This window comes from Hyperolius riggenbachi, chromosome 1 (assembly GCF_040937935.1).
Source record: "Hyperolius riggenbachi isolate aHypRig1 chromosome 1, aHypRig1.pri, whole genome shotgun sequence".
NCBI classification, from domain to species: domain Eukaryota; kingdom Metazoa; phylum Chordata; class Amphibia; order Anura; family Hyperoliidae; genus Hyperolius; species Hyperolius riggenbachi.
This window is the reverse complement of record NC_090646.1, coordinates 230,228,694-230,248,104: the sequence shown is the minus strand read 5'-3', so window position 1 is coordinate 230,248,104 and position 19,411 is coordinate 230,228,694. Positions and strand designations below refer to the sequence as shown.

General features: G+C 41.6%; 1 protein-coding gene across 1 annotated transcript in view; it reads right to left on the bottom strand.

Moving 5' to 3' along the window:
• Positions 1-7,173: 7,173 nt before the first annotated feature.
• DKK2 (dickkopf WNT signaling pathway inhibitor 2) overlaps positions 7,174-19,411 on the bottom strand; it is a 176,423-nt gene continuing 164,185 nt past the window's right edge. The window contains exons 3-4 of the mRNA XM_068270631.1: positions 17,281-17,427; positions 7,174-8,374 (exon numbers count right to left, since the gene is read on the bottom strand). Of these exons, the coding sequence (XP_068126732.1) occupies positions 8,124-8,374; positions 17,281-17,427 (398 nt within the window). The 3' untranslated portion in view covers positions 7,174-8,123. The remainder of the gene's footprint in view (positions 8,375-17,280; positions 17,428-19,411) is intronic.

The window sequence follows — 19,411 nt, the reverse complement described above, 5'->3', positions numbered from 1 at the left end:
GGGGAGCCAACAATTAATGGAATGGACTGGGAGAGGAGAGGGAAGGGTCTATAGGACCCAGAGCCTTCCCTCTCCTTAGGTAAGTATCTGCTTCATTTTTGTATTTATTTTTTAGCAATTCCCAATGACTTTTAACAGGATGATTTGGAAATCTGTGTTAAAATCAATCTCATACCTGCTGGTGATGCTGGACTGGCTGGCCTGGCTGCTGGTGATGCTGAGCTGGCTGGCTGGCTTGGCTGTTGGCGTGTGTTTCACTCACCTACAGGCTCCACTGATGTGCCCCTCCACACTTTTCTCTCCGCTCACCCGATCTCCTGCACCTCACATAATCATGCAAGTGCAGAAGAACCAGGAAGTAGTGCAGCCAGCTGGGCATAGAGGGATGCATCATAGGCAGGGCCAAGGCAGAGGCTGAAGAGGCTCCAGCCTCAGGGCGCAGTGTAGGAGGGGACGCACAATTCATTCAGCTGTCATTCCCAATTGTGTTTGAAGCACAAAGAAATAAGAAAAGGGCATACATAGCAGTGATTGCAAGCCAGATAACTAGAGATTAAGGTGTTGTTAGCGGCCCTGTGGCGCCTCTTAGTCTAATAGCAATTAGTGTGTGACGGCTGGGGTGGGAGGGATGGAGGGGTGCACTTTGCTGTCTCAGCCTTGGGTGCTGAAGGACCTTGTCCCGGCTCTGATCATAGGAGCCTGTAGGTAAGTTAACACGTTGACCAGGCATAGTAGGGGGAGCAGAAATGGAGCTTAGAGATAGCAGCTCCGGCACCATTGCAACATCAGACACTGGTGCCGCTACTGAATCTGGGCATATGTACCTTGACATTTGGGGCACGGTGGATGGAGATTCAGGGAAATGCTCTGAATCAAATGCCCTAATTACGCACCTGCTTCCTTCTTGCTCCCATTGAAAGTGTAGATATCATGTTACCCACATTACAAGTGCAGATATCATGTCCCTTGCATTGCAAGTGCAGATATCTGGTCCAGCATATGAAAGGAATGATATGTCCCCTGAATTAAATGTGGAGTATTGTTTTTAGAATACATTTGCATAAACATAGTGGGATATGCACATATGTGACTGTTGGCAGCAGTACTGGCTAGTCTGTGGAAATAGGTAGGGCAGGCAGACACTGGGTACTGTCGGACTGATATAAAATGAGGGAGACGATGTAGGGAAGGGGTGGGGTGTTATTGGGGCTGATAAGTGTAGCACAGATGTGGAGTGGAAACTGACAGGGCAGGGGAAAGGGGGAACTAGTAGTGGTGTGGACTGTGGACAGGTCAGGACAGATGAGGAGTGGGCATATCACAATAGGAAAAGCATACATATGGTCTGGCCGCTGGTAAGTTGGGCGCAGGGTGAGCAGAATGAGGACTCTCTCTGCTTCTGCTAAACTCCCCTAGGGCGTTTAATACTATTCCCCCTCTGAGTCGTCACGACTCGGAGGGAGGTGTAAATTGATCGCCGGAGCCTCGAATTACTCTTACGCACCCCATGCAGCATACCATTGCTGCTATGGGGTGCCTAGTTTCGCCGCCGTGCGCCAAAACAACCTGCTTTGTAGTAAAGGGCTGACCTAGTGAGGTGGTAGAATAGGTGAGGGAAGCATACCCCACAAGGAAAGCACTGTGTGTTGAAGAAGTAGGTGAGGCAAGATGGGAGAGGTAGCATGAAGGGTAGAAGAGTAGATGGAGATCAGACAAGGTAATATGGGGGTGGGAGGATAGTTGTTGATGCAATGATGGTACAGCAGATAGGACTCTTGTAGTTTAAGCTATGACTATGGTTGGTATTAGTTTGGGAGCTCCTCTGAGGACAGTTAATGCTATGACTACCGTATGTACTTTGTGAGTGCTTCAGAAGATCTCAGTGCTATGTAAATACAGAATAATAATATGGTAGGTGCATTACAATATGACTATGATACGTTTTAGATTGTGTTCTCCACTAAGCACAGTCTGTGCCATGGCTATGCACTCTGTATAGTGCTGCATAAGATGTCAGTGCTAAATAAAAACAGTAAAAAACATGGTAGAACATTAGACTGAATTTGGTAGGTAGTACATGAGAGGCACCATACGCACGTGTGCCATAGTTTGAAGACTACACCTTTAGTTTCTCACCAGGGATCTGGGCCGCAATCAGGGTAGTAGAACTAATATCGCTTTAGGGGGCCCAGAGAGCGTCTTGGGCCCAGCCAGAACAGGCTGGTATTAATAAATTGTACTCACTGCTTTAACAGCATGTACAGCAGTCAACAGTGATGTCATGTGTTGCTCCACTCCCTCCCTTTCCCAGTAGAATCTGAATATATACACTCTTGCCTGCTGCCATCAGACTTAAAGAGAAACCGTAACCAAGAATTAATCTTCATCCAAATCAGTAACTGATACCCCCTTTCCCATGATAAATCTATTCCTTTTCTCAAACAGATAATCGGGGGCTCTGTATGGCTGATTTTTTGGTGAAACCCCTCCCACAGTGTGATAGCAGCACCTCACAGCACTGAGGTACTGCTGAGGTACTGACATCACACTGTGGGAGCATTGTTGCATTGTAGGAAATAACAGCTGTTTCCAACTGCAAAAAATGCAAGCAGCATCTCCTTTCATTGACATCACCTGCCAGCAGTAAACATGTCACCATATGATAAATGTCAGAATGTAAATCAAGAAGATGAAAGATTTTACAATGAGCAAACATGGACTAAATCATTTTTATACATAATTATTGTAAACATTAAGCACTTTTTTATTACATTATTTTCACTGGAGTTTCTCTTTAAGTGCTTTCCAGTTGCTGTCACCAACCCAGCACCATTAGGAGAGACTAGTGAGAGGACCACTTCCTGGAGCAACCATAGTGGTGAGGAAGGGCCCAGGCATAAGCAGAGCTGTGTCCAGGCAAGGAGTACTTTTGTACAGAGAAGTGGAACCTCTCACAGAGTCTCCCTCACCTACAATTAGTGATGGCTCAGCTGTCCTCATGATAATCAGTATCTACTGCTACTTGACTGCTACAAATATCCTGCCCAGCCCTATTGTTTAATCCTGATCAGCACAATCAGTAGTGTATGGTAAGAGGTGTTGCAGCAGTCCCTGGACACTGATCATATTGATGACAGCTGAGTGGAGAATGACAGGAGAAAAGCTTTGTAAGACGTCCCTATCTCTGTAGATAACCTCACTTGCTGGTGACTCAAGTGTTGAATAGTTCTGGCTGTCTAATTTATTGTTGTAGTGTCTCCTCTCTCTCTCCCCCATGTCCCCCTTTCTCCCTCCCTGGTTTCTCTCTCCATATGGGAAAGCTGAATGCAGGGTGTGGGGCAACACTATACATACTTTGAGGGGGGGGGGGGGCATTAGATCATCATTGAAAGCTATATGAGGGGAGGGGAATAGACCACCAGGAAAATCTATATGGGGGGATAGGCTGGCTAATTGTATTTTGGGAAACACAGTCACAAACCTGCAACAAGAATGCAGCCAGTCGAGTCAGACCAGAGTCAAAGACCAGAGAGGAGGGAGGGGGAGCAGAGCATTATAGACTTTAAGGGCCTGTTTCCACTACTGCTGCACGATCCCGACGTTGAAAACGTGTGAACGAATCCGTATGCTGTTGCGTATTCGTTCGCGTTTGTATGCGCATTACCCCGCGGAATCGCTTGCGGTTTGCACTGTGCGATTTTAACCATGTCAATGCCGGTATGCATTGACATGTGTTTTTAAACGCGAACGAAAACGCATGGAAACCCGCAAGACTAAAACACTTGCCATTTTCCTATTAATTATATCACCGATGAATCGCGTGCGTGTGCGCAGCGAGCAAATTGTGATGGGTCTGCTGTGCAGATATTTTCTGCACAACAAACCGCAAAGAATTCCGGACAAGTGGAAAAAGGCCCATTTACTATAATGGGTTATGCAAATCTGCATGCAGAAAACGCATGCAGATTCGCTGTAGTGGAAGCGGCCCTCACTGCTCTCTGCATTGAAAGTAAATGTTTTTTACATACAGCACAGCTGTACCTGTTTAAATGTAGGGAATCCATTCAAATGTTCTTTTATGTATCTAAGAGTAGGTAATTACATTTTAATTTAGGGAGTTTAATCCCACTTTAAAATCAGAAATAATTAGAAAAAAGATGTGTAGAAAAGGAAGCTAAAAGGGACTACACTGAAATAGTAAAGGGTACTTTCACAGTAACTTTTTCTGTTGTAACTGACACCGTTTTGCGCACTGCAGCATGCTGTGATTCAAAGTCCATGAGCAGTTCACAACTTATCAGTTGTGACACAAAGCAACTGATTCCATTGTTACAAAACAGAACATGTACTGCAGTGTTAGAACAGTACACATTGATGTCAATGTAAGTCAAGGTGCTTATTGGTCCATTGCTTCTTTACTTGTGTTACATCGCATACCACTGCAAATGTTGTTATTGTTTATGATATGTGCGCTAATGGAATGCCCCAGTGTGAAACTAGCCTGAAACATTGGCAGAAAATGAAAAACTTTACACATTTTTTCATGCTTTTACCATATTTTGCAGCCTTTGACCACATTCACTGAAAATGTTTCTCTTCCAGACATTGTATTCCTATTCAAATGTGGTGCAAAGTAAAACAGAAAAAAAATAAATGTCATCACTTTTATAAATAAGGTAGACAAGTAAGTATATCCTCCAAATATTAATAAAATGCTTAGGATCTGTTGAAGCTGGTCATTAACAGTAAAAAAAAAAAGAATGAAAGATTATTTCTTTCCATCGATTTAGTTGATTGGAAATAGCCTATTGGGAATGATCATATACTGTATATCCAATAGTACACTTTTTTTTTTTTAGATAAGTTAAAGTACTACTATTGAGAAAAAGTGTAAATTAAAAATACATGTAAACACATACAAATACGAAGTGCATTTCTTCCAGGGTAAAATAAGCTATAAATTACTTTTCTCCTATGCTGCTGTCACTTACAGTATCTAGTAGAAAGCATACAGAACTAACAGGTTTTGGACTAGACCATCCAGAGGCGGGACAAGGTCCTCCAGCACCCAAGGCTGAGACACCAAAGTGCGCCCCTCCATCCCTGCCACCCCAGCCGTCACACACTGATTGCTATTAGACTAAGAGGTGCCACAGGGCCCACAACCTCCCCAACACCTCAATATCTAGTTATCTGGCATGCAGTCACTGTCATGTATCCCCTTTTCTTATTTCTTTCTGCTTAAAACACAATTAGTAATGATAGCTGAATGAATTCTGCGCCCCCTCCTACATTGCGCCCTGAGGCTGGAGCCTCTCCAGCCTATGCCTCGGCCCGGCCCTGAGACCATCTACTCATGGGAGAGTGTCGGTATTACGTTTATTTTTTTACAAAAGCCCTCCCTGGAAAGGATCTATGTAAAGATGTGAAGTTGGACTGAGCAACTACTATTCAGTAAGGCCTGGTGCACACCAAAAACCGCTAGCAGATCCGCAAAATGCTAGCAGATTTTGAAACGCTTTTTCTTCTTTTTCTGTCGCGTTTCAGCTAGCGTTTTGCGGTTTTGTGTAGCGGTTTTGGTATAGTAGATTTCATGTATTGTTACAGTAAAGCTGTTACTGAACAGCTACTGTAACAAAAAACGCCTGGCAAACCGCTCTGAAGTGCCATTTTTCAGAGCGGTTTGCGTTTTTCCTATACTTAACATTGAGGCAGAAACGCATCCGCAATCCAAAATCTGCAGCAGCCCGGGAGTATGCGTTTCTGCAAAACGCCTTCCGCTCTGGTGTGCACCAGCCCATTGAAATACATTACCCTAGCAGATCCGCACCCGCAAGCGGATCGCAAACTGCAGCCGAACCGCTCTGGTGTGCACTAGGCCTATGTGCTTTTGAAAATAAAGAAATCCTGAGAATCCCCCAATAGGAAATGGGCTAGTACAAAATCTGTGAGATCTGTCAGATTTTGACTACCTACTGTAAGTGACAGCAACAAAGAAGAAAAGTCATTAAAACTCATTTAACTCTTGAAGAAATGTATTTATTATTTGTATGTTTTTACAAGTATTTTAAATTTTAACACTTTTTGCAATAGTGGTCTTTTAAAAATAAAACTAAATTATAAATTACCGTTTGCTAAGATATACAGTATAAAATATCACATAATAAAGTGTGATTTTTTCACCCCCAGGGTCTGTATTCCACATATGGTCTTGAAATCCCCGCCCCCACTGTGAAATTGGGCCCGGATGATTTTTTTCTTCTTTCCAAACCACAGGTGCAAAGGATGCCGGGGGATTAATGTCATAACTCCACCCCCCCCCCCCCCCCCATGCCCTGCTCCGAGCCCACATCACTGTGAAAAGAGATGTGATCTAATCCAGGCAGATAGACAGACATCTGAAATAAGAATTATAGCAAACAGACATGATAAGACAGGCTGTAGCAGTTCTCCTGTCTCTCCTCTCTGTGAAAAGAGATGTAATTTGTTCCAGGCGGGCAGAGAGCAGGGAAGGGAGGGGCAGTGGCGGGAACCAGGTTGGAGGGGAGGACACAATGCTGAGGGTATACTTTAGCAAGGCTTCAGCATGAGGAGAAAGAAGGAAGTGCTGCTACAGATATACATGTTAGTCTGTTCTATCCACTACAATGTACCAGATGTAAACGTTATATGTTTATCTAACTGTACACAGTGCATAGACTACATATGTGTATTGCCATTCAAACCTTATTTTTGGCTGATGGTGCTCTTTAAGAAATGATAATTCAAATCCACCAGGTTGATTAATAGAACCACTATTGCAGATTGACTAGATCATTGTCTGTATATCTATTATGAGCAATTGCTTATTTTTTCTTCAAGATTCCAGCAGATTTATTTGATCAAAATACAGAATTGGCCATAAAAATGGGCAGATGCATTGCTGAGCAGATTCCATGCCTTTCTCAGTGTAATGGAAATGGATCTGCTGCACACAGACAATACATACAGCAGTGTGTTATGTGCTGCATCCTATATATTTCTATTACATTGTATTGGCAACACATCTGGCCAGCAACTGATGGGCTGATGCCGTGCTTTCACTGTAATCCTAACCTTATTCTGCAATGGGACATTTCCACTGCAAGTGTTTAGCAATCAAGACACAACCACGTTCAATATGAAACTCATATGTCTATTTAAATTTTTTAATGAAAGCCAAATGCCAAAACCTGAACATGAGCATCTATACTGGACAGGATAAATAACTGGAAAGAGTCAGAAAAAAAGAACAATTAGTACTGATGTAAAAAGCAGCCACCAATATCATATGTTCCTGTCTGTGTACATTTGTTATTTTATTGCAGTAATCATTACATTACAAAGATATCCTCATTGGTCAGCTCTGTGTATACCATATTACTCTACTTTTTCATAATTACTGTTAATTATGTAAACCACAAAGAACCACTGCAGCTTATCAAACTGGACTGCTAACATGTGCACAAACCCTTTTTAAATTCTTCCATGATCTCTGCGTTAAGCAGTCATGCTTTCCTCCTAATTAGTATAATTTAATAATAATGATCTGGTCGGCACAGTGTGAGCAATATCCGACTTGCACAGATCTGTTATTCATATAACTTCTCTTAGCAACGTATGGTACTTGCCAGTTATGGACTGACACACATTTCTGTGTTCAGAAAAAACAAAACGTTCCTGACAAAAAGCAGGATGTATTGTAATTGTGATCTTGTATGATTGATCATCGTATGAAAACTCTAAAGCTGTATTCCCTGGACAGAATCTGGTCTTCTATTCATGGACAGAATCCCATGCCAACGCACAGGAAACTGAAACAAAGGCTATGTTTGGATTTTGTTAAAGCATTTTGACAGAATACACAAAATGGAGATTATGTCTACATAGTTCATGCTCATACATTTTGTAAAATCAGTAGGCATGCGCTGTTATAGTAAATGCCATTTGTATGAAAGATCACAGTTGCAAAATATTTATTTACACAGGTAAGCTCCATGAGCTCTAGTCCATAATAGATATCCCCTTTCAGTTCAGTGTATGTCTTTCATATCTGTGTGTCATCCTACAAAATGACTGTCTCTTGTGACAATGGGCACAAGCACTTAGATTTTTTGACAAATATGCAGTCTTGATTTTGAAGAGTAAGTGGCGTCCTTCCATACTTTGCAAGACAGGCCTTTCGCACAGTCACATCGCTGAAAGATCTCCAATCCATGAGAGCCCTTTTTCCTTATCTTGGTGCAAACTTCTCCTTGGCGTAATACAGGCTTGCAAATTTTGGTCCAAAAATGACGAGCACAGCAATAACCTTCGATGCAGTCTGTGGACCGGAGGCAAGGGTCCCCTTCGTGTCCTGCAAGAAAAAAATTAAAGTAAATAACTCATAAACAGTATATGATTATAAATATATATGAAAATCATTTTTAAGCAAATCATTACAAAATGTGGGAAGTGCAGAGGTTCGGAGGTTTCTTCTAGTGAAAACTGTAGTTCAAAATGATAAGTATTTCAGGGGATACGCCATCCTGAAAACATTTTACCAATATTAACCTCTTTAGCCTTCAGTCGTTTTTCACCTTATGCATCCGAGCAATTTTCACCTCCCATTCATTCGCCAATAACTTTATCACAAATTATCACAATGAATTGATCTATATCTTGTTTTTTTCACCACCAATTAGGCTTTCTGTGGGTGCTACATTTTGCTAAGAATTATTTTTTTCTAAATGCGTTTTAACAGGGATATTAAGAAAAAAATGGAAAAAATGTATTATTTCTCAGTTTTCGACCATTATAGTTTTAAAATAACACATGCTAGCCTACCATAATTAAAACATACGTATTTTATTTGCCTATTTGTCCCGGTTATTACACCATTTAAATTATGTCCCTATCACAATGTATGGCGCCAATATTTTATTTGGAAATAAATGTGCTCTTTTTTAGTTTTTTGTCCATCACTATTTACAAGCTTATAATTTAAAAATTATTAGTTGTATACCCTCTTCACATGCATATTAAAAAAAAGTTCAGACCTTTAGGTAACTATTTATGTTTTTTTTCTTTTAATTGTAATTTAATTTTATTTTTTTTTAGTTAAAATTTTTATTTGGGTATTTTTTGGGGGTGGGAGGTAAAAAGTTATTTTAAATGTAATTTCTTGTGTCTTTTTGTAATAAAAATGTATGTGCATGTAGTTTTACTATTCGGCCACAAGATGGCCACAGTGATTTTTTTTGTTTTTCTATCCTGTGAGCGAGCATGCTCGCTTACAGGAACTACAAGGAGGACTTTAGGACTTTTTTTTTTCAGAAAGACCGCAGCCTCTGAAAACAAGCTGTGGGTTTTTCTACCGCGGACTTAGATCAATAAATGGGAACAATATTCCCATTCTTTGATTTCCGGGCTAACGGGGGCGCGCGTTCGAGAGCGCGCAGCACCACAGCAGCAGCCTTTTGCACGTGAAAGTCACGTTCAAAAGGCTAAAATGGTTAAAGGGACACTTAAGTCAAACAAAAAAAATGAGTTTTACTCACCTGGGGCTTCCAATAGCCCGCTGCAGCTGTCCGGTGCCCTCGCCATCTCCCTCCGATTCTCCTGGCCCCGCCGGCAGCCACTTCCTGTTTCGGTGACAGGAGCTGGCAGGCTGGGGACGCGAGTGATTCTTCGCGTTCCTGGCCACAATAGCGCCATCTATGCTGCTATAGCATATATCATATACCATATAGCAGCATAGAGGGTGCTAATGTGTCTGGGAACACAAAGAATCACTTGCGTCCCCAGCCTGTCAGCTCCTGTCACCGAAACAGGAAGTGGCTGCCGGCGGGGCCAGGAGGATCGGAGGGAGGCGGCGAGGGTACCGGACAGCTGCAGGGGGCTATTGGAAGCCCCAGGTGAGTAAAACTCATTTTTTTTGTTTGACTTAAGTGTCCCTTTAAAGTACACGTGAACTGAGAAGGATATGAAGGTTGCCATATTTACCATATTTCCTTTTTTATCAATATGGGTCATTTGGCAGTCCTGCTGATTGATCTCTTTGGCTGCAGCAGTGTCTGAATCACACACCCGAAACAAGCATGCAGCTAATCCAGTAAGACTACAGTCAGAAACATTGGATCTGCATGCTTGTTCATGGCCTAAGTATTAGAGGCAGAGGATCAGCAGGACAACCAGGCAATTTGCATTGTTTAAAAGGTAATAAATATGTCAGCCTCCATATTTCTCACACTTCAGGTGTACTTTAAGAGAAAGCTTGACTCATAGAACTACAGATTGAGCATTATTTTTTTATTTTCTGATAGAACAAAGTGTGTGAACATTTCCATTGAATAGGTTTTTTTTTTGCCAGTATTGTTTTAATTAATGTGAGTCCAATGGTATCAGTGAACTAGTGATCACTGCATCAACTCAATATTATTGTCTATGGCAAATCCAGTCAGACATGTAGTGTTTTAACAGCTGTGTTCTTGTCTGGCAGGTTTTATGGAGTAAAATGGTTTGTTTGAAAAGCTCTCATCATGTATCTAACCTAAAAATACTTCCAAAGTCACTGTGCAAAAGCCAGTTTATGAACTTAGCCACTCTATCACAACAAAGTCATGGGTGGTACTGAGCAGGTCAATTGGCCTCAGATCTGACATCGCAAATTGCTGAGTAATCCTGCACAGAAATGTAAAAAAGGCAACATACAAAATATAATTCTGAAAAGATGAAGGTTTTGCCTACTTAAAGGACTTACGAGGCCAACGGTGGAAAAAAAGTGAATTACCTGTATCGTCGTTTCAGGCACGGTACGTAGCTACGTAGCGTGGATCGGGGGGTTGATCGTGGATTGTTGGCCCGAGAGCTGCGCAGCCGCACTCGCAGCCAGGCGAACTGCGCAGCCGCGGCCAGAGGAAGCGGCCATCTTTCGTGAGGCAGGAGAGCCAGACCCGGGCCGTGGGGTCGGGAGCCGGCCAGGGGGGATAATGAGCGGGGGGACCCGGCGGATCGGCACGGAGGGCGCGGACGGCGTCCTCCATGCCTGAAATGATGATACAGGTAATTCACTTTTTTTCCACCGTTGGCCTCGTAAGTCCTTTAATAAAGTTTCTTAAAGGGAATCTTAAAGGATACCTTAGCACTAATTTAAATCTAAAAATGACTCCCTGTGTTTTAGTTTTAAATTAGCGCAAAACAAAGGTTTGCCTTCTTAAAACAAAAGGTATTTGCTATAATTCAGGTTGGAATCTTGGTAAAAAGGTATCCTTTAAAGAGAAACTGAAGTGAAAAAAAATTATGATATAATGAATTGGTTGTGTAGTACGGATAATTACTAGAACATTAGTAGCAAAAAAATATTCTCATATTTTTATTTTTAGTTAAATAGTTTTATTTTTTTTTTTTTTTTTTTAGAACATTGCATCATTTACTAATATTTGCAGTTTACACGCTACTCAGCATTCTAAATGATTTTACAGAGCAGGCTAGTGAACGTTTGAACCCTTCTCTGCAGAGGAAAAAAAAATACAATGACAGACACTTGAGATAATAAGCTTCAGAAGACAGAGCTCATTGCCACTTTGAAAGTCGTGGAGCTCAGTGGCTCTTTTGCATAGATAACAACTGGAGTTTCTAAACTCTTCCTGTAATGGAAACAATATTAGACGTGTGTCTCTGCACCTAATGTTGTATCTCTTAGCTGTACTACACATACATATCATTATATCATAATTTTTTTTTCACTTCATTGTCTCTTTAAGTGAAAGGCATATGCAGGCTGACATATTTATCTAATTTTAAACAATGCAGATTGCCTGGCAGTCCTGCTGATCCTAAGCCTCTAATACGTTAAGCCATAGACCCTGAACACGCATGCAGATCAGATGTTTCTGTCAAAAATCTGATAAGATAAGCTGCATGCTTGTTTCAGGTGTGTGATCCAGACATTACTGCAGACAAAGAGATCAGCAGGGCTGCCAGGCAACCGGTATTGTTTAAAAATAAATAAATATGGCAGCCTCCACATGCCTCTAGCATAGAAAGTCTTAATTGGATGAACAGACTTTAATTTCTATATCTGCTTTCCTTACTGAGGATAGACGGAGAAGATTTCATATATCGCTTGAAACAAGCACTCATTAGAAACAGCTACTGAGTTAATGCGAGGTTAGAAAGTACATAAACTCTCTACACATATCCAATAAGCATATGGCATTTTTGCACATCCTACTTTCGATTGAATACATTTTGACTAAAATAACCTTTAAAGGGACTCCGAGCAGTGCAGAAAATATGGAAAGATGCATATCATTTTAAAGCTCTCTTTCTCCTCTTTCCAATGATATATAAATCGCTGCCCTACGCCTTTCAGTTTTTGCTATTTTTGCGATTGAAATTGCCGCGGCTGCGATTTCGAACGCGAAAATAGAGAAAACTAAAAGGCGTAGGGCGACGATTTAGGGGTCGTCAGAAAGAGGAGAAAGAGAGCTTTAAAATGATATCCATCTTTCTATAGTTACATTGTATTACACAGGGCGACTTTTCCTAATGTCAGCAGCTCCATTCTGCTGAATGGAGCTGCTGACTTTGAGAAAAAGTCGCCCTGTGTAATACAATGTAACTATAGAAAGATTGATATCATTTTAAAGCTCTCTTTCTCCTCTTTCTGACGACCCCTAAATCGTGGCCCTACGCCTTTTAGTTTTCTCTATTTCCGCGATCGAAATCGCTGCTGCGGCAATTTCAATCACGAAAATATCAAAAACTAAAAGGCGTAGGGTGGCGTTTTATATATCATTGGAAAGAGGAGAAAGAGAGCTTTAAAATGATATGCATCTTTCCATAGTTTTTGCACTGCTCGGAGTCCCTTTAAACATTTTGAAATTTTGGTCACATGAATCTTAGAGGACCACTAACGTGAAACATTGTAACATTTAAAATACATACATAAAAAATGCGCTATAAATTACTTTTTTCCTATGTTGCTGTCACTTACAGTAGGTAGCGAAAAAGTGACAGTTCTGTTTTGGACTAGTCCATATCCTTATGGTGGATTCTTAGTTATTTTTTTTTTATTTACAAACACACTTACTGTTCAAAAGACACGAATGTCTATACCATTCATGGCTAGCTGCACCAGGTAAGAATTATGTTTTTAACTTTAGATTAGTAGTTCACTGTTTGAATATGTTTCACTGTTAGGCTAGGTTTTAGGTTTTCCACTTTAGACTAATTATGTTTCACTGTTCGAACATGCTTCACCGTTGGATATGCTTCATGTTAGACTAGTGGTTTGGTCTCTCCCACCGTCGTGGGAGAGTCCAGTAGGGATAATTTGTGCACATATTATGCTGAAGCTAATGCCCTCCTTTACTGTACCTGTTTTTAAATGCAAGGTGTGAAATATGCCAGTTAATCGAGCTCTGCCCACTAGTGCGGTTAGTCAAATCAGGTGTGTCTATTTGGAAGCACTGCCAGTCCCTTCTGCTGTACACTTATGGCCATATCCTATTCCAGGTGATCCTATTTGCAGATGCAAGCTACTTATCACCTTGCCATCGCACGAGAATTACCGGCAAATCCTATTGCCCATATCCTTCGCACGATGGCTGATCGTTAGGGAGCAATACTCAGACGAAAGCCTGAGCAATGCTCCCTATTACCGGGCGATGGGGAGTGAGGTTTACGCTGTGGTGCTGTCCTTCAGCACCACGGCCTCACTCCCCACACATGCGCACTCACACGCCGAACATCGCCACCATCTTCTGCCGCAGCATCTGGGGGTCTCCTTTAATAAGGAGATCCCCAAAGCTATCTGTCGGGTTGCCACACATGTTAGAAGCCCCCCCCGTAGCTCTGCCGGTCACCCCTGCAAAGATACATACCGCTACATACCATACATATCCGTTCCTGTGCAGCCTCTGATCTCTCGGGGAAGGGAGGGAGGAGAGGGAGAGTGGGAATCCTGCGGTGGAGGGGGCTTTGAGGTGCCCCCCCCCCGCCACCCACAGCATGCAGGAGCGATCAGACCCCCCCCCCCAGCACATCATCCCCCTAGTGGGGAAAAAAGGGGGGCGGTCTGGTCGCTCTGCCTGTCATTTGATCTGTGCTGGGGGCTGTAGAGCCCACCCACCACAGATCTGAAAAAACAGCGCTGGTCCTTAAGGGGGGGGGGGGGTAAAGGCTAGGTCCTCAAGTGGTTAAATTGAATAGGATTAGGCGATGCCCCCATCGCCTAAATTAAGAACTCGCCAGGGCTTAGCGCTGGCGAGTTCAGTAATAGGATATGGCCCTTAAGGTGGCCACTAACTGTCCAATATCTAGCGAAAAATCGTTCGAGTGATCAAAAATTCTGATCGGAAGTGAAATATTGTAATACATCATTCACTACACCATCAAGAAACCAATCTTTGCTTCCTATCTATCACAACCAACAAGAAAATCCAAATTTTGGTTCGACGAAAATTCATTTGGATGACATTTTTTTCATTCGTTCATAATCGATTGTGTCCATCAATGGAGGTTATTTACAACCAATCCGCTCGAATGATTTTTCGCTAGAAATTGGACAGTGGCCACCTTTAGTGTTCAACTGTTGCTCAGTCCAACTGCCAAAATAGTGTGTGAATGATTAGGGAAGCTGGCTGACATCTTTTTGCGGATCCTTTCCAGGGAGTGCTTTTGTAAAGAATAAAGGTAATACTGAGAATCTCCTACGAGGAGATGTGCTAGTCCACCAACTGTCATATATCTAAAAGAGCTATTTGCTCAAGAGGAGGGAACAAACGTATCAGGTTACTCCTCAGTAGGTTAGAACACTTCTCATAAGTGCAGAGACCAATATATAATGTGGAGGTCTTTGCTAATCCCCCACAAAAATGATTGTGGTGTAGCTATTCCACATAGAGGTCGCATGTAAACCTACTACACTATACAGAATATACAAAAGGTAAGCTCAGATGCAGGCTTGATAACCTGCATAGGGAGCCCCTTAGTAGTATGGTATATGCTGCAAAGTGAAAACACTGGAGAGATTGCAGAGTGGATATGAGGTGCTATTTACAAAAGTGCTGCAATATGGAACTCTAACATGTTTCACCCTACGGCTTTTTCAAAGAGTGCTATACATATATACAGTAGTTATTTACAAAGTGCAAGCCCCCCACCAGTAGCAATTCCCCCAGCAACTGCCCAAGTCAGAACTGAATTGCCTTGTGAGGCACAGGTTTTTATACTGAAGACTGGTGGGGGAAACGCCCAGACTGGGTGTGTGCACGCATTACATTCATGCTCGTTACAGGGTAGATACAGATCATGCATCTTATCAAGGAGGGGAGGGACCTACCCTCCTCTCTGTGTATGTCAGAGGTGAGCCTATTTGCATGTGTTGGCCTAAAACTTGCTTGCAACGTAAAGCACGCATCACATCCTGTGATGCGTACTGTAGATAACCCAAATTTGCATGCAACACAAAGTACGCATCACCTCCTGTCATGCGTACCATAGGAGATCAAATTAGTATGCGACACCGTGTACGCATCACTGGCGTACATATATTTGCATGCGGCGTACCATACGCCTGACCGCAGGTCGTGCGTGCACGGAAACTTCTGCTCTGAACATTACAGTGTTCCGTAGTCATGACAACCGCACGTTATGTGTGCATGTTGTCACTTTACGTTGCAAGCAACTTTTAGGCCAACACATGCAAATAGGCTCACCTCTGACATACACAGAGAGGAGGGTAGGTCCCTCCCCTCCTTGAAAAGAGGCATGATCTGTATCTACCCTGTAACGAGCATGAATGTAATGCGTGCACACACCCAGTCTGGGCGTTTCCCCCACCAGTCTTCAGTATAAAAACCTGTGCCTCACAAGGCAATTCAGTTCTGACTTGGGCAGTTGCTGGGGGAATTGCTACTGGTGGGGGGCTTGCACTTTGTAAATAACTACTGTATATATGTATAGCACTCTTTGAAAAAGCCGTAGGGTGAAACATGTTAGAGTTCCATATTGCAGCACTTTTGTAAATAGCACCTCATATCCACTCTGCAATCTCTCCAGTGTTTTCACTTTGCAGCATATACCATACTACTAAGGGGCTCCCTATGCAGGTTATCAAGCCTGCATCTGAGCTTACCTTTTGTATATTCTGTATAGTGTAGTAGGTTTACATGCGACCTCTATGTGGAATAGCTACACCACAATCATTTTTGTGGGGGATTAGCAAAGACCTCCACATTATATATTGGTCTCTGCACTTATGAGAAGTGTTCTAACCTACTGAGGAGTAACCTGATACGTTTGTTCCCTCCTCTTGAGCAAATAGCTCTTTTAGATATTAAGCGACTTATCTGTGCTTTCTAGTACCTATAGTGCCTGTCCCTCTTGGACTTAGTGTTTGTTATATATTTCCTGGTACAAAATGTTCTCGGTCTGTAACTGTCATATATGGCAGCTTTTTATTACCCACTGTAAGTGACAGCAACAGAGGAGAAAAGTCATAAAAAGTGCATTATACTCTGGGAGAAATGTACATTTTATATGTATGTAATTTGAATTTTACAATTTATCCCAAAAGTTGTCCTTTAACTGCTTAGTTCTAAAGAGCTTAGCGCTAATGGCAGACACTCCAAGCAGAGCGCAGTCAGTCAGCATCACTGAGTGGATGTACTTTTCTCTAATAAGAAAATGATGCAACTGCTGGATAACAGGAAGGAACCTGAAACTAGGCTTGCGCTTCACGGATTAAACCACAGTGGTTACTAGTGATTCAAATTAGCTCTAATTACCGCACCTGAGCTAGATGCGGCAGGGTTAATTACCCCTAATGCCGCTCGCCGCTCAGCGGTTTAATGAGGTGCAAGTGTCTATAGACGCGTTGCAAGCCTCGCTATGGAGGCGGAAGTGCTCCATAGCGAGGCTTGCAACGCGTTCATTTGGACGCTTGCACCTCATTGAAACGCTGAGCGGCGAGCGGCATTAGGGGTAATTAACCCTGCCACATCTAGCCGCTCAGCTGCGGTAATTAGAGCTAATTTGAATCACGAGTAACCACTGTGTTTACTCGTGATGAATCCGTGGAGAGCAAGCCTAGCTGAAACTAACAAATTATATTGCCATTATTAATGTCACGTTTTCTAAAATCAGTTTAAAATATTATGAATAATATTATATTATTAATATTATAACCAATTATTAATTAATAATTATCAATATTATTAATATTATATTATATAATATTATATAATCATCTTATATTGCTGTGCTCATTCTTACCTTTTGTATGGGTGATTTTAGTATGATGTCTTCCAATATTCTGCCAATTCAGATCTTTATTAGAAGCATGGCTGTTTTTCTTTGGCCGCCCATCGAGTTCTGGTATATGAGGTGTCAAGATAGTTTCAGCCACTGGAACGCAAATGCCTGTAAAATATGACATTTTATTTTGTTACATGGAAAACTATTCTGAGGTGATTATTGTCATTATTGTTTTTAATTTATACAGCGCCAACATCTTCTGCTACGCTATACATAGTACAAAACAAATATTGGGGAACCTATATACATGACAAGGTCAAGACACTGTACGATCCTGATGTACATAGTTAATGTGTGGTTTGCAATATAACTAAAATTGGTACACGTTCATATGGCAAATTACAGCAAAATAAGAAACAATAGGAGGAGGATCCTGCCCATTGCAAGCTTACAATCTAAAGGAGGTGATGCAGTTTATTCTAATGCATTTATATTGATAATGTTTAACCCAGATAAAAATGTGCCCTTCCCTCACTGTGGTCCAAAATGATGCATTATGTACAGTTGAGCAAGACAGATAGTATACATTAATTTTGCATTGTATTGACATTTAAGTGCACAAAGAAAAAAAAAGAAACGGAAAAAAAATTGTTGCTGACCTGAGCACTAAATATGAATGAGAGTTGCCCGAAGAGTACTAAAGAAACCAAACTCTAGCAGTTTTTATATTTATATATTCCTGATGTCTTCTGCAGCACTTTACAAAGTCCAAAGTGAAGCCATTAACTGTCCCTCGGAAGAGCTCACAATCTAATTTTTACCATAGGCATAGTGTATTGTCCCTATCATACTCTAAGGAAATTTCCTATAAGTGTGTTTGCTATGTGAGAGGTAACTGGAGTGCCCACAGGAAACATACATACAAACAGGGGACCATACAAACTCCATGCAGATACTGACTTGAAGCAAATTTGAACCTCAGGTTTTAGTGCTGCAAGGCTATCCACTAAACCAGTGTACTATATCGCAACGCCACCCCCAGTTTCTATTTCAGCCAGAAAACTAGCTTATTTCCCATACATCACTGTGCCATCCCACCATCCCACTAAGCTAAAACTTGTCTTTCCAATTCCTCTGGAAAAATAGAATAAAATTATATTTTAAAAATCCTCCAAGAGGAGATGTACTAATCCAATACCCGATAGTAAGAGGTTCAGAGTAAATTATAATACCTGCAGTAAGTGACAGCCACACAGGAAGTAAAACAAAAATGCATTTATTTTGGGATGCGTGGATGAATGTGTACTGATGTATTTTCCATTTTCCAGCTTTTCACTGTCGTGCCCCTTTGAGAGGTGTGAGATAAATCATACAACGGTTTTCTCCCGTCCCATCAGGTTAACAGAAGCATCTGCTCTGGGAATTCCCTTGGAGCCATCCTGGCATACATGGCCTGCCTCATTAGGGACATGTGCTAAATGTTGCTAATCTCCTAGCCAATCCCATGCAAAGTTACTGTGGGCCAGTCATACAGAGAAGCCACGGGTCCATCTCTCAGTACATGACTGGCTGAGGAGAACTCTGCCCTCACTAGCATCTTTGGCTTATTTACTAATTGATTGTGTTAACACAAACAAATATTTTTATTTATCTTATTTTAATAACAAGAACTATTAAAGTGAACCAAGGACAAGGTGAAAAAAAAAACAATTGTACTCTTCCTTCTACTCCTAAAAAATACTTTTTAGAGATAACCAGCAAAAAATTGGTAGTCGCTCATTTAGGCTGATTTTTGGCTGAAATTTAAAGGGACCTGGGCCCATATGCAATTCATCTTTTCTCCTGAGTTTTCTCATAGGTGTTTTTTTTTTAACTTGTCAATAAAATGCCCTTTAAACCACCAGAAAGCAACAAATACTCAAAACAATGTTGATAGTACTTTTTCACCTACTTTTTGGAACTTTTTTGGTTGAAAAGTGCTGAAAAGTTTTTTTTTAACACTTTCAACAGGCATGTAGGTTAACCACTTAAAGTTAACCAGAGGCGAAGCACCGTCATGCATTTTACCATATATATCAATGGGAACATGACAGTAAACACCTACCCTGCTCTCTGTTTTATTCTTCTCTGCTAAACCTGCCTGTTATGA